This window comes from Pantherophis guttatus, chromosome 1, assembly GCF_059756535.1.
Source record: "Pantherophis guttatus breed Tessera chromosome 1, ASM5975653v1, whole genome shotgun sequence".
Classification (NCBI taxonomy): Eukaryota; Metazoa; Chordata; class Lepidosauria; order Squamata; family Colubridae; genus Pantherophis; species Pantherophis guttatus.
This window is the reverse complement of record NC_142063.1, coordinates 302,462,360-302,477,541: the sequence shown is the minus strand read 5'-3', so window position 1 is coordinate 302,477,541 and position 15,182 is coordinate 302,462,360. Positions and strand designations below refer to the sequence as shown.

Genomic DNA, 15,182 nt, shown 5'->3' with positions numbered 1-15,182 from the left:
AGTAGCATTAGTCTGCTGCGCCACTCAGGCTCTGAGTTGTTAAGTGAACGCTATGGCCATTAAGCAAATGCAAATGCAGTGGTTATTAGCAAATGAGGTGGTTGGTAAGCAAACCCATTTTCCCCAGTGGGCATTTTTGGTCAAAAGCCAGTAAAAAATCACAGTCACAAGACTGTGGGACACTGCAAACAACCCTAAATGCAAGCCGGTTGCCAAGCGCCCAAAATGCAATTACATGACCGTGGGCAGGGGGAAAGTTGTAGCGGTTGGAACTTTGAAATCAGGTCATAAGTAGTAGCTCTGGAGAGTCCACTGTAACTTTGAATGGTTACTAAGCAACCAGTCATTAATCAAGGATTACCTGTACTTGTATCAATATTTGGAGTGAATTGGTTGACTCTGAAAAAATCCACCTACATTAATACTTGTTGCTGAAAATACCCTTTCATAATGATAGGCTGAAAGAAATGGTGGCAAGACCTTCAAAACTTAGATACTCTATGGATAACCATTTTTAATTTTTTTTAATAATTATTTTTTAAAAAATAATTTTCCTTATTGTTAATGTTTAAGGAGACATTTATGAACATTTCTTCTTCATGGATAAAGTACTTGTTTGACAACTGAAATTGAATGGATGCAAATCTACCAAAGGAGTAACAAGTATTCTTTCTCAAATGTTGACCATAGATTGCTTGGGAAACACTGAAGTACATAGCTTAACCATTACTACCCTATGTTATTATTTTAACTATTCCTGTAACAATTGTAAAATGAACACACAAGGATTTCATTGGGGGAAAATGCATTATTCAATATGGGTTTAATTTTCCCATTGTCATGTTCAACCTAAAATTGTAATCTAGCTATGAGATCCTATGTAATATCTTTTTTTAAAAAAAACAATTAGTTATACTATGAAATCAAATCACATGAATATTTCTCCTCCAGAATAATGAAATAATGAAATACTTAAAACATACAACTACTGCACTTATACTAATGAAAAGATTCACTAACAATAAATTGCAGTTTGATAAGCAGTTTTGAAGTTGGTGCCTCTGCAATTGTCATGACTTGCGTTCGCCTGGTAGCTCTCCGCGTAGAATGAATCCGTGATAGCACGAAGCAAGCGAGCTGCAGATAAATGCGGGGAAATATCCCAAAAGCGAACGGTCCCAAAAGACTTGTGCTCCAGGTGAGGCTCGAACTCACAACCTCGGCATTGCTCTGCTATGTACTGCTGTATAAGTACCGCGCGCTAACCGATTGCGCCACTGGAGCCCTGACATCAACTCTTCCCGAACGCTTTATCAAGGGCTCAACCGCAGCGGACGCCATTTCAGCGCGCTTATTTTTTTGTTTCTCCCCGTTTCTTTCTTTCTTCTGAATTTCCGGGCCACAAGAAGTCCCGCACTAGAGAGGCAGAAGCAACGAGTTCTATTTGTTGCCGGCCGATCGGCTTTCTCTCTCCCCTTCCTCAGCCGTCGCGTTGTTTTAGCGGTGACGGCTGTTACTAGGCCCTGGCGCGGCCGTGACGCTGCGAGACTCCATTGCAGCGCGGGATGGGGCCTGTGATTGACCACCATCTCCCCGGCAGGGGAGAAGAGCAGGACGCGAAATAGACCCTAAGTAGCGAAGGCGCGCCGGCCGGTGGGACTGGCGCTGAAGAAAAGCCTCAGTATATGCTCCAGGGGACTCGCGTCTTTTGGGGGAAACGGGTGGAGGTCGTGGCCGCGAAAGAAAACTCCGCTGAGGAATGGGGGAAGTTGGGCTTCTCCCCAACTGGTCGGCACGGAATCCCTAGAGGGGCGCTGCCTCTTGCCCGTGGCTGGCATCGACTGCCCTCGATCCAGCGCCTTTGGGGTGGGTGCGTTAGGATCGTCCCCGGGTCTGAACACTTTGTCGCAGGCGTTCAAAGAAGTAGGAGCAAAGGAAAGATTGAACTTTCCTCTCAGATTAGAAATTTCTTTCATTTGGAAAATAACAATGAAAACTTTTGTCCCTCAAGATGCCCAAGAAATTTAAAAAATGCATCTATGATCCACCGTCCACCCCTTATTTCTTTTAACAATACAAAACATAGGCATCTTTGGCAGATAAGTGAAAGTATTCATAATTCAAACTGTTAACAGGTTATATTCACTTTTTTTAGAATAGAATATAATTCTTTATTGGCCAACACAAGGAATTTGTCTTTGGTGCATGTGCTCTCAGTACATTTTCAGATTCATAATTCAGCTTTTGCTCCCCACAGTAAAGGGGGGAATCTTTCTTTGCTTACAGACATTCAAGCCCAAACAGCTGCCAAAAAGTTTACCAAGAACCTCAACCCTTTGGCTTTGAGGGGGTTACTGAAGCACTTATGCTGATAATCTCTAGGGCGGTCAGCCTCATTACTATGCAATGATGCCATTTACTAGTTTATTTACCATTCTGGTCTCTGAATGGAGGCGGTTCATATCCCACTTCTGACACAATTCTTTTAAGACCACACCTAGAGTACGGCATCCAGTTTTGGTGACCACACTATAGAAAAGTTGTTGAGACTAGAAAAAGTGCAGAGGAGAGCAACCAGGATGATTAGGGGACTGGAGACTAAAACATAAGAAGAACGGTTACATGAACTGGGCATGGCTAGTCTAGTGAAGAGAAGGACCAGGGGAGACATGATAGCAGTCTTCCAATATTTGAGGGGCTGCCACAGAGAGGAGGGGGTCAAGCTATTTTCCAAAGCACCTGAAGGCCAGATAAGGAATAATGAATGGAAACTGACCAAGGAGAGATTCAACCTAGAAATAAGGAGGAACTTTCTGACAGTGAGAACAATCAACCAATGGAAAAGCTTACCCTCGGAAGTTGTGAGAGCTTCATCACTTGAGACTTTCAAGAAGAGTTTGGACTGCCATTTGTCAGAAATGGTGTAGGGTCTCCTGCTTGAGCGGGGGTTGGACTAGATGACCTATGAGGTCCCTTTCAACCAGTGGTGAAATCCAATTTTTTTTATTACCAGTTCTGTGGGCATGGCAGGGGAAGGATACTGCAAAATTTCCATTCCCACTCTACTCCAGGGGAAGGATACTGCAAAATCCCCATTCCCTCCCCACTCCTGGGGGAAGGATATTGCAAAATCTCCATTCCCATCCCACTCTGGGGCCAGCCAGAAGTGGTATTTGCCGGTTCTCCGAACTGCTCAAAATTTCTGCTACCGGTTCTCCAGAACCTGCTGGATTTCACCCCTGCTCCCAACTCTGTTAATCTAAACTATCAACTCAAATAGCAAACTGCTCTCGGAATAGGAGTTTTACACTCAAAATTTACTGTATAAACAAAAATACTAAATTCTTAAAGCTTGACCCAAAAACAAAGTCCAGGTGACCAGACATTACTGCTATAAGATCCATTGAGCTAATAAATGAAATCAGATATTGTCAATAATCAGTGAGGAAATAGAAAAGAAATCAAATCAGTTCTAAATCCTATTTTAGAATAATTTTGATCATATTAGATGGATGTGAGACCACTTGGGAGTATCAGATTGACTAAAAAGTTTTTAAAAATCCTAGAAAGAAAATACACTTCTATAATACCGCCCAAAAAATTGAAATTGATTTAGCCATTTGGAGTCAAGGTTGGTTTGAAAATATTTTTTTTATTTTGCTGTATATGTATTTATTGCTACAGCACTAACACTTTTGTACAGCACTCCCAAGTTTTCCCAAGAGGTATAGGCCAAAGATAAGAGTATGGGAGGAATTAGTAACTCTCTCATATGCATAATGTGCCTGTCATCTTTTCACAGTGAAATGACATCTTGGTCCCCTGCCTACATCTTCATAGAAGAACAATGTATAATTTTTCTCAATGTATAATTTTCTAATAGTTGGTCTCTTCTATAAATTTGCTTTACCTGTTATACTTGAGTAAGATTACAACAAAAATATGTAACTGCAGTATGTTCTGCAACTCAAACCCATCTATTTAACAATAGCATCAGTCAAAAAAATAACAACATGAACTCACATTTGGATCTTTCTGCTATTCGGATTTATTAATTTAATTGTAAGGAAAAGGAATAAGGGAGGGAAGTAACCAGGAGTGAGAGGAAAAGAATAGTAAATGCAATGTGGTACTTATGGGGATTCACTTATCTATGCTCTACAAGTTATTTCTTCTGCATTTACAATCAAATGTGGCTGTTTGCAGTGTCAACCAAAGTAACCTTGAAACCTCAAAGCAAGAATTGTAATGTTGCTCAGTTGTAATGAAAGCTTTTGGGTACATTCCAGGATGACAGGATCCATCATGAGAAATGAAACTATTAGTGATAATCATTATTAGTAGTTCCCAATAATTTTATCCCGTTACTTATTTAATTTCCTTTTAACTATCCAAGTTGGTGGCAATTGCTATAAATGTTTCCATAATCATGTTCTGTAAAGTCAGCTGTAAGATTTTGTAAAACAAGTTTTCTTTACTTGCATAAAATCTAAATCTGAATTGGTATGCTTTTTTTATCTGAAAATGTATATTATACACACACACAAGTTCCAGAAAGCTATATTTTATAGAGATAAAAATGATTTTAAAAATATTTTATCTTGAAATGTTATGTTACACATAGGTCAGATATTAATGATATAATTATATGTGACAGTGAGTAGAGGGCACAAAAATAATTCACTCTACCAATGCATTCTCTTTATTAAAATTGAACAAATTTCTGTGAGGAAGATATCTTAGACATACGGTACTTTTTGGTGTGTGAGTTGATCATTGGCTAAACTGTGGAGAATGCCCTTCAGCTAAGTAATCAGCTAAATAACCTTTTGGATCTTAAACTCATCAGCTGAGGAGAGTGCCCTGTCATACACCCATCATTCCAGTTATACAGAGACACTCATTTGCAATAGCCTATAAAACAGTTGCCAGACCTAGTAAGTTTGTGTACCAATTCCTTTGGAGCATATTGCTATCATGGAGGACACACTTGTGAATGTAAAGGAATGGGTAGAAGAAAACAAAGGTGCTTTTCTGCCTCCAGTATGCAATAAGCTTATGTAAGTGATGGGTACTATTATTATTACTACTACTACTTATTTTTCCAAGATTTGAACAAGTCAATTGCTATGTTTCTGACAAAGCAATTGATGTTTGGCTATGGTCTCTTTTCCTAAGCTAGCCTAAAGGTTGCTTTATATTTGGAAACTTGTCAATCAATAAATGACAACTCTGGATTCTAATTTAAACAAAAATCTATAGCCGTTACTCTCTAGAAGTATTGTTTTAATTCAGAAGCTGTTGGCATTTCTCAACTCAAAATAGCCTATAAATTGTATGTTATCTTAATTTATAAGTAAAGTATGCATGCATCTAGACTTACAAATTTAACTGTGATGATGCAAAAATTATTATTGAGGTTCCAGAGCAAAACTGCCCTTACATACTTGTATCATGACATTGCACATACTTAGGTTTCATGTATTGTATATACAGTATGTTAGTGTCTTCATCACTTCCCATTTGCCAACTCCTAAGTCTGCCTACGTGCATGTTTGCAGTAATTCTTTATCTCCAAATCTATGTCTTCTGCAACTGTTTTCCAACTATTTGTTAGAAAAGTTATAAACTAGAGTGGGGTATGGAGAAGATAATAAGATGGTATTTAAAAGATACAAAAACAAATAGGAAATATCTGAAGTCACAAGCCTTGAGTTACAAGCTTCTCCTGCCAAAAATTCATATGTTGTCTTCTTTTTTTCCCTACTCTTGCACAGCTTACATATTTTATTTATTTTAAACAATAAAAAAAGAGAACATCCTGTATAAAAATATAATCTTATGTACTAATCAACCTGTGTTACATTTATTGTCATATGAAGTTAGCAGTTAAATCAGTTTATTTAATGGGAGAAAAAAGTAGGAAATTAAAAGAACAAATTAGTATATATTGTCTAAAGATCTAATCAATCAATGATTCTTCCAGAACAAATGAACATGGAAAACATCTGTTTTGAAGGGAATCACTAAAGCAAACACACACAGCGAGACATTTTATGTTGCAATATTGTATTCTGATCATAGCATGTATCATTTCCTAAAAAGATATACAGTATAGGTTCCAACAACCAAAAATATTTTTTGTTGAATTAATGAACTTATAAAACTTGCCATAATAGCATTTGTGTACTACAGTCCTTACCCTTGAGCTGACAGTAACTGCTGTTTGGTTTGGACAACATGGTTAACTGTAGTTAATCAAAAACAGACACATAAGTTTTCCAAGTCCATACAATTATGCCAAAAAGTTAGTGGCATAAAAAATGCAGAAACTAGAAGAAGCATAGGAATGTTATAGCAAAAAACTATATATTTTGCATTCTATCTGAATGAGCCTCCAATGGGAATTCAATCTAGGTTGAATTTTGCTTGTAGATTATATGATTACCTCATTATCTTCACTTATTTGCTTCTGTATTCTTAATAAGGGTAATTAATGCTCAATAGGCTAAAACAAAAGAAACAAAATATGGTAGGTAGATCTGAAGATGTCTTTCTTCCCAAGGAACGTAAAAGCAAATAATTACATATTGCAAGTATTGTTTTCTTCAAGTTGTCCATGAAAATACACTTCAGGATGGAAGTTACTTCTGATTTGAATGAAGCAATGCACCATTAGTAAAACAACCCACCCACCCACATTCTTCACTTTTCTGTACAGTTTTTAAATACTTTAATCCTTTTATTCCTTAATTTTTCAGTGTTTTATGTGGTTGCTGCTGTCTATGGTTATTAACATTAAAGCAAAATACTTGTATTGTTATGTGACACTTTTTTCTTTACTATGAGAAAGGGACAGCAATGAAATTGAATGAAGTCTTCAAAAAGTTGATGCTTAAAAAATATTGTTCTGCAGGCATCACCGACAGCTCAATATAATGTTTGTTGGTGGACCAAACCAACGGAAAGATTACCATATTGAAGAAGGAGAAGAGGTAATGAAATCATTTGGATTTATCTCTTGGTTATGCATACTTTTTAAAGCATAATATTCTAAGATTAGAAAAAGCTTTTTCATTAGAAAAATATAAATTAAAAAGTTCAATGGTATGAAGTACACAGTCTGAATGTGTATTCAAACTGTGTACAAACTCTACAGCCATTATTTTTGGCTAAAATAATTCCAAATATTTCACATTAAAGAAACAATAAGCAAATTATTTACTCAACTTCACAATGGAGATTTTATCTGGATTGGTCTGAAAGATTTGAGATAAAAAGGAAATGAGAGCAGTAGACAACTGGGAAATATAGTATGTTCAAAATGTTCAGTTCAGCAGAGCCATTCTTCAAATTACTCAGATTTTTTAAAAAAAATCATTTCCAGTTTTGCATGTTACTCTTTTGCATGTTATTCTTTTCATTGCTCTTGTAATCCTATTTCCCCATAATCCCACATACTGCCAACACCTTCACATTATTTATTATCTCTTACAGCAGCTCAGTCAGGCAGTTTATAGCTCAACAATTTTGGGGAATAAAAATAATGCAATGGTATCAGCATGCTCGCTCTCTAAATCTAAATAAGAACTTCCTATCATCTCATGTACATGTGCTTTCTAAATATGTACTTAAAATGTTTATCATCAGTCATATAGTAGTAGTCCAGAAAGTGTATGAAATATAAAATAGGGTTAAAAATTAGTTAAAATTTTAGTTAAAATGTATATAATATAAATACCCATAATATCCCATGACTAAGTACATAAAATATTATAATGGCAGCCATAACTTGCATTGTATTCATCAGGAGCTCTCAGATGCTAAGGTGTCTTAAAAGGCTTAGGCCTTCAGAACATGTTTGGCTTCAGGGACAGAACACACAAAGGGAAAGAGAGAAAGAGACAAAGCTTCAAAAGTACATGTAGGTCAGGGGTGGGTTCTACTTACCTTTACTACCTGTTTGCAACAGGGCTGCGTGCATGCGCAGATCGTCATTTATGATGTCCAGGCAGGTGGGCGGAGCCTCCCGCCAATTTTACTACTGGTTCTATAGAACCGGACACAACCAGGAGCAACCCACCACTGATGTAGGCCTCCAAGATTGGCTTTGCACCCCTTTCCCATTTTGAGTGTAGGGTAGCCAAGATTGATCCTTTGTCCATCCAGGTTTCTTTGATATTGTGATAAAAAATTCTATTCCCCCCTTGTCAAATCATCATAATTGCTAGCTCAATTTGAACAAGATAATCAGATCATCTTTCTCTTATGACTAATTCTAAAGATCTGTACTGGAATTCTGTGTGTGTATAAAGTTCAGTCATATCATCCATTCAGTATGCTGTAATACAGTCTCCATTATGTTTAAAGTGTGAATATGAAGCCCACAGTTACTACCGTATTTCTAAATGAAGATGATGTAGAGGGCAAGTTTTTTTATATATATACTACTGGTAGTACTGTAATGAGTGATTCCAATTCCTGCTAGTTTTTAAAAGCTATTCTGATTGAACATGAAGATTTGTCAAGAAACATCATTTTAAAAATAACCTTTTCTTTACAGAATGCTGATATATGAGCTAGATGACAGAAAGAAAATTAGCCAAAATATTCTATAGATCTGCCCTAGCAATTCTACTTCTATCGAAAGAAAATCAGCTGTCTGACTTTAATTATTTAACTATTAATTATTTAATAATAATGTCAATTTAATTATTCTACCGGTAATAATATAGATTTCAATGGCAACTTAAAACATGAATGTGTTTCTGGAAGAAGCTTTGGGGATCTAGATTGCATTATTTGATGACTCTGGAAATGGTTGACACAGCTGGAATTCTTTAGGATCTTCAATATCTTGTTTCAGATTAAAGTCAAAAGGGGCACTTGAGCTATTCTCACAAATAAACAAATAATGCTTTAGGAATTATTACTTTTCTGCTACTGCTTCAGCAATTTAAACAATAAAACAGCAGGAAGTTAGATGCTTGGAGGTAATGCATAGATGCAAATTCATGACTATTGACATGACAGGCAAGCCATTGGAGAAGCAAATTGCTGCTTTTGGCCAGGAGAACTGTCCTGTTTGCATTTGTTCCTTCCTTCACCACTATTGTTTTTTTTGTTTGTTTGTTTGTTTGTTTTTAATTTGATTTATATGCCGCCCTTCTCCAGAGTCTCAGGGCGGCTTACAATGCGTTAAGCAATAGCCTTCATACTTTTGTATATTTATACAAAGTCAGCTTATTGCCCCCAACTTACCTTAGAAAGGATGGAAGGCTGAGTCAACCTTGAGCCTGGTGAGATTCGAACTTACAGTAACTGCAGACAGCTGGTGTTAATCACAATGCTTTTAGTCTGCTGAGCCACCAGAACTATTGTTGTCCCTGTTCAGTTGCTGGGCAGCAATAGATAACAGTATTCGCTTGCAAACTGCCTCACCTGATTTGCAGGCAAAAGTGACTTTTCTGGCTGCTGTTTCCTAGCCCATTGTCATCAATGAGTATCTTCTTCATGTTTTTTTAAAAATAACAAAAGAAATGGATAATAGGTAAGGCCACCAGTAATATTTAGATTTTCTTGTTTTAGAATATAGAATTCAGAGACAAGCAGAAATGAGAACTATTGATTGTATATAAACTCATATGCTTTTCATGAAAATCTGAATGGCTTTTTTAGAATAAGTAGAGTTGGAGTAGATCATCTTTCCCCAATTTGGTATGACTCAGTTACATTATATACCATCTCACCAATTAGTGAGATGGGAATTATGAAATATTGTATATAAAGCAACAGATCAGTCCAAATTGGGAAAGGCTGATATATAGATAGTCCTTGACTTATTCATTTAGTTATTCATTTAATACTGGTTCAAAGTTACGATGGCCTTAGAAAAGTGACTTATAACCCATCCTTGAAGTTATGATTATTGCACCGGTGTACCACTCCCATAGTCACATGTTTGCAATTTGGGCATTTGGCAACCAACTTACATTTACTACGGTTGCAGAATCTTAAGGCCACAATTCACTACCTTCCTCGCTGACTTCCATCAAGCAACGACAATTGGAAAAGGAGGACTCACTTAATCACCATAGTAAAAATGGTCTTAAAGTTGGGTTGGTTGGCACATGATTACTTACTAAGCAACTGCATGTCTTAGCAACCAAAATTTCAGTCCCAGTTGTGCTCATCAGTCAAGAACTACCTGTACAGAAGATCAATTGTAGACAGATCCAGCAGGTGACTGATACATTCATCATATGTCTGTACATTAAGCACATATTTATCCCATCATTAAAGATTAAACTAAAATAATGTTATTTTTATTTGTGTCAGACAGATTGTTTCAGTGATTGGGTTGCCAAAAATCTGGTAGCATTTGTTATTCATTATTGCACATTCTTAATAATTGAAGCTACTTATTTGAATAGCTGAAGCTCAGCAAAATGCTTGCCAAATCAGATTTAGTAACTCAATATGTTATCCTGACTAGCCATATGGTTAGTTATTTTTTAAGCCATAAACAAACAAACAGGAACAAGCATTTAGTATATTGCTAAAACATGATTTGCCTGCAATTTTCTGTGTATCCCATAGATGTCAGTATATTTCTTTCTATCCCTTGAATTCTTAAAAACATAAATCAGTGCAATAATGAAATCTAAGACTAAAATTGAATGTTAAATTAAACATTTACAACGAAGACAGAACGGTATACAGGGATTTAAGAAGTATAAAGGACATAAACATCAAGGCTAATTAAATTTCATCACAAATAGGTCAATCCTCATGAAATCTTCATAAGCAGAAAAAAATAGATTGGTTAAGTTCAAAGTATGTTTACTTTGTCTAAAGCAGATATGAGAAGCCAACTCTTACAGCATTTCTATATAACAAAATGACCAGGATCCTGATCTTGTACACAGATTTATTTATTTATTTATTCATTCACTATTTTTTATTTCTTAGATTTTTATCTCACCTTTATTATTCTTTATAAATTACTCAAGATAGCAAACTTACCTAATATTCCTTCCTTCTCCTATTTTTTTCACAACAACCCTATAGACTGAGAGAGATTGACTGCACCAAAGACATCCAGCTGGCTTTCATGCCTAAAGCAGAACTAGAATATACAATCTATGTAACATTTGATATAGTTTAGGTTTTTTTGGTCAATAACACACATCATCTGCATCCAAAAGTACAGGTGTATTCATTTTGCCAACTAATACACCCCTAATGTCATAAGGATTCCTGATACATTTATCCATAAATGCATTCAACATCCAAGAGCCATCATCCAACCTAAACAAGAAGAGACAACCATTCCCACATGATTCTTCCTATTTTGATTTAGGAACCGATAGTCCAGATTTTAGCTTTCTTCAGTGATTTTGATTTTAAATGATAGTCTGGAATACTACATTGACACAACTATAGTTTGACCAAACTTACCTTTTTTAAATTTCTGCAGGAAACCTGGAACAAAAATGAGTAGCAGCTGGCATTCAATAATAGCTGTATTCACATATCCATTAATGTTGCATCTATTCATTTTTCCATTCATCCTAAGAAAAATCAAATCTTATGATAAAAAGCCAAATTCAATTATCATTAAAATTAAAGTATAATACAATGAAGTATAAAACAATAAAGGTAAAGGATCCCACATATGTGCTCGTCGTTCCCGACTCTAGGGGGCGGTGCTCATCTCCGTTTCAAGGCTGTAGAGCCAGCGCTCTCCAAAGACGTCTCTGTGGTCATGTGGCTGGCATGACTAAATGCCAAAGGCGCACAGAACCCTGTTACCTTCCCACCAAAGGTGGTCCCTATTTTTCTACTTGCATTTTTTATGTGCTTTCAAACTGCTAGGTTGGCAGAAGCTGGGACAAGTAATGGGAGCTTACTCCGTTATGCGGCACTAGGGATTTGAACCACTGAACTACCGACCTTTCGATCGACAAGCTCAGCATCTTAGCCACTGAGCCACCACGTCCCCTTTTAAAACAATAAAATAAAACAATAGAAAACCATTAACTACAGCAATAAAAAGCACTAAATAATAAATAGTACACCTCAACAAATTTAAGAGGAACCGTTTTAAAATATTCATGCAAACAGGTTTATACTAGACAATAAAATTTTAAAACACTGCCACCAGACATACCCATATTTAGGTTGTTATACAACTGGGTCACCATAAGAAAAAAAAGTTCCTCTTTCCTTGTAATCCATATAATTTATTCTTCCTTTATAGAACATTTTTCGTCCAGTTATCTCTATATTAATGTTACATTTTCCTCTAAATTTGTTATCTAATTTGCCATTTTGATTAAATGAGGTTTTTGCTATAATTAGTTTTACCCATTCTAGTTTTGAACAAACATTCAGAAAAATGATGGGTGTATTGACAGTGATTTAAAGGTTTGCATTCTCCTGAATTTATGTACAGTATAATTGGATTTGAACTACAATTATTAATTCCTGTGGTCTTGTTGCAACAGAAATATAAACAACACGACTAAAATACGGTAAATTACACTGTGGAGTTCTATGACTTGAAAGTAATCATCTTGAAAGCAAAATATACAGACTTATAATGTGTACAGTATTATTATCTGTAATAAAAATAAGACAAAACATTCACTGCCAAACATCAAGGAAGCTTGAGCATTGTCCAAGGCTTGCTTCCTTAAATGAAATGAATTTGGCACAACAAATTCATCTAGAGTTTGACACATTGACATAAAATGAAAGTTATGCCAGGTCAGTTTTCAGTTTGGAAACCTCTTTTTTTTTTTTTTGAAATGTATTTACATTGCAAATTTAAAACTCAGTCTAAAAACCTCACACTGAAGAGTAAACAGAAGTTTCAGTCTAACCATCTTCTGTTCCCAAATTAAACTGATTATTTTCGAAACAGTGATTCAACTATGCATAAAATATTAGCACATATATATTCTAGTTTATTATATTATAATCAGATTTTCATTCATCATGGCATCTCCATCTGAAGATATAGAGGAACTACGAAACATATTGTTAAAAGGAGTTATTTGAGTAGAACAATTTGATTACTGGCCCTGCCTCCCTTTCTATGCATCAGTGAAGTTGTATTCCTGGCTACACTTTAGCTGGTTATAAATAAATACAATCTCAATAATTTATTTAGTGGAGAAAGCAAACATGCATGCAAATGTATATATATATATATATATATATTTATGTAAGTTTTCACGGGTATGTATGTGTGTATAGTTAATATTTCGGGTTTCTTCCTGTGTAATTGTGGATATATCCCTAAAAGGGTAGAAGCGACGTTTCGGCAGAATCCCATCTGCCATCATCAGGCTTATGCCAGTAGTCATTTTGCACTAACTGACGTTGGAATTTCAAATCTGGTGCTGGTATTCTGGGATGGCTCCACCTTTTCATTCTGATTGGTTGGGAGTCCCAGTATGTGTTTATTGGCTTGGCTTCGGGTGTATGGTCGGTTTTTCTCCACTAGGTGGCAGGGCTTTATCTTTGTGGCTGGTTTGAATATGATTTGGTTGGGATTTGCACAACATTGCACAAAAAAATCCCAACCAAATCATATTCAAACCAGCCACAAAGATAAAGCCCTGCCACCTAGTGGAGAAAAACCGACCATACACCCGAAGCCAAGCCAATAAACACATACTGGGACTCCCAACCAATCAGAATGAAAAGGTGGAGCCATCCCAGAATACCAGCACCAGATTTGAAATTCCAACGTCAGTTAGTGCAAAATGACTACTGGCATAAGCCTGATGATGGCAGATGGGATTCTGCCGAAACGTCGCTTCTACCCTTTTAGGGATATATCCACAATTACACGGGAAGAAACCCGAAATATTAACTATACACACATACATACATACATACATACATACATACATACATATATATATATATATATATATTCTCAGGTTTTTGCGGGTGTTTGTATGTAGGTCTTTGGTTATTTGTAAGCTTTCGTCGGCCCCTACCGACTTCGTCAGAGTATAAAATCCTCATTGAGGAGCTGCTTGCTTTTATGTGATTCTGATCAATTTAGTCATTGCGCATGTAACAGGCCCACACCTTTGCCTTCCCCCTGTAATTATCTTTTTTTCTGCCTTAGTCATGCTGACTGATGACAATGCACTTTCCCCTGCCTCCTTCCCCATTGTGTGTTGCCTCTTTCTCTCCCTGTGGGGTAACGCAGGGTTATCAGGCATTGCTTTGAAGATATTTCTCCCGGCTCTCTCTCCCTCATTGTTATGCCTTTCCCTTTTAGGCACACACGCTGCCTCCTCTAAACCCTTTTGTTTTACCCATGATCTTGTGATGGGTCTGCGTTGTTCTTCCTTACCCCCCCCCCCATCTTCCTCATTCTGCTGTTTCCCTAACCTACTCTCTTGCCCTCTATCAGGGTTTATCACACCTTCATTGGGCCACTCTCCATGCCTAAAGGAGGAGATTTGTCCCCGATCTCCATTCAGTCTTAGTGATCGGTCCTCCTTAAGTCTTTCCTGGTGCCGTAAAGCCTGGTATGCCGGTGGTATGTCAATATGTCTATTGAGGGAGTTGTTGTTAGAGAACCAGGCTTCTTTCAAGAGGCGCCCTCCTTTTGTTTCATCGTGGGCAACTTCCAAAAACCTTGGTTACGTAGGGAAAACCTGGCTAGAAGAAAAACATATATATTTCAAATCTTATATGTTGCATTTTGCATAAAGACAAAAGCTAAAAGAACAAAAGTTTTTTTTTCTGATTCCATATATGTATAGAATAACATGTACATTATTTGTTACTTAACTTATCTGATCCCATAGCACCCAGTTTCCCATTGGATCATCCTCATGTTGAAAAAAAAATAGAATTGAACTCTACATGGGTATTCTAAGGAAAGACCCATCTTGCAATTGTCTCCAGAAAGAGCACAATCTCACTTGGACTATATAAAATGCAAGGCTGCACATTTTGCTAAAGAAGCTTGATAATGCGTCCACTGTTAAAAACGATTCCTATGTCACTGTGTCATAACAAACAACTTGAAAAAAGCTCAAAGTGGCCTTTTCGTGGTATTATACAGAATGCAATATAGAATAACAAGGTGAGCCAGGTTCATAGTATAAATGATATTTCCAGGAGCTATAAAATTTTCTGTAGCCATA

The 15,182-nt window shown here is 36.5% G+C and overlaps 1 protein-coding gene, 1 long non-coding RNA gene and 1 other non-coding gene across 4 annotated transcripts in view; 1 reads left to right on the top strand and 2 right to left on the bottom strand.

Moving 5' to 3' along the window:
- Positions 1 to 1,161: 1,161 nt before the first annotated feature.
- HAAO (3-hydroxyanthranilate 3,4-dioxygenase) overlaps positions 1,162 to 15,182 on the top strand; it is a 39,956-nt gene continuing 25,935 nt past the window's right edge. The window contains exons 1-2 of one of the 2 annotated variants that reach the window (XM_034427683.3): positions 1,162 to 1,866; positions 6,917 to 6,995. In XM_034427683.3, the coding sequence (XP_034283574.2) occupies positions 6,939 to 6,995 (57 nt within the window). In that variant the 5' untranslated portion in view covers positions 1,162 to 1,866; positions 6,917 to 6,938. Of the gene's footprint in view, positions 1,867 to 4,778; positions 5,061 to 6,916; positions 6,996 to 15,182 lie in introns of those variants that run through there. The other variant, XM_034427682.3, reaches the window with a different exon arrangement.
- TRNAI-UAU (transfer RNA isoleucine (anticodon UAU)) lies at positions 1,191 to 1,284 on the bottom strand. The gene is made up of 2 exons: positions 1,247 to 1,284; positions 1,191 to 1,226 (listed from the first exon to the last, which is right to left on the bottom strand). It is a non-coding gene; the product is annotated as a tRNA-Ile (tRNA).
- Positions 6,402 to 13,682, bottom strand: LOC117671645 (uncharacterized). Its single transcript, XR_015731543.1, has 6 exons — positions 13,594 to 13,682; positions 11,461 to 11,573; positions 11,026 to 11,128; positions 10,143 to 10,207; positions 9,442 to 9,509; positions 6,402 to 6,508 (listed from the first exon to the last, which is right to left on the bottom strand). It is a non-coding gene; the product is annotated as an uncharacterized LOC117671645 (long non-coding RNA).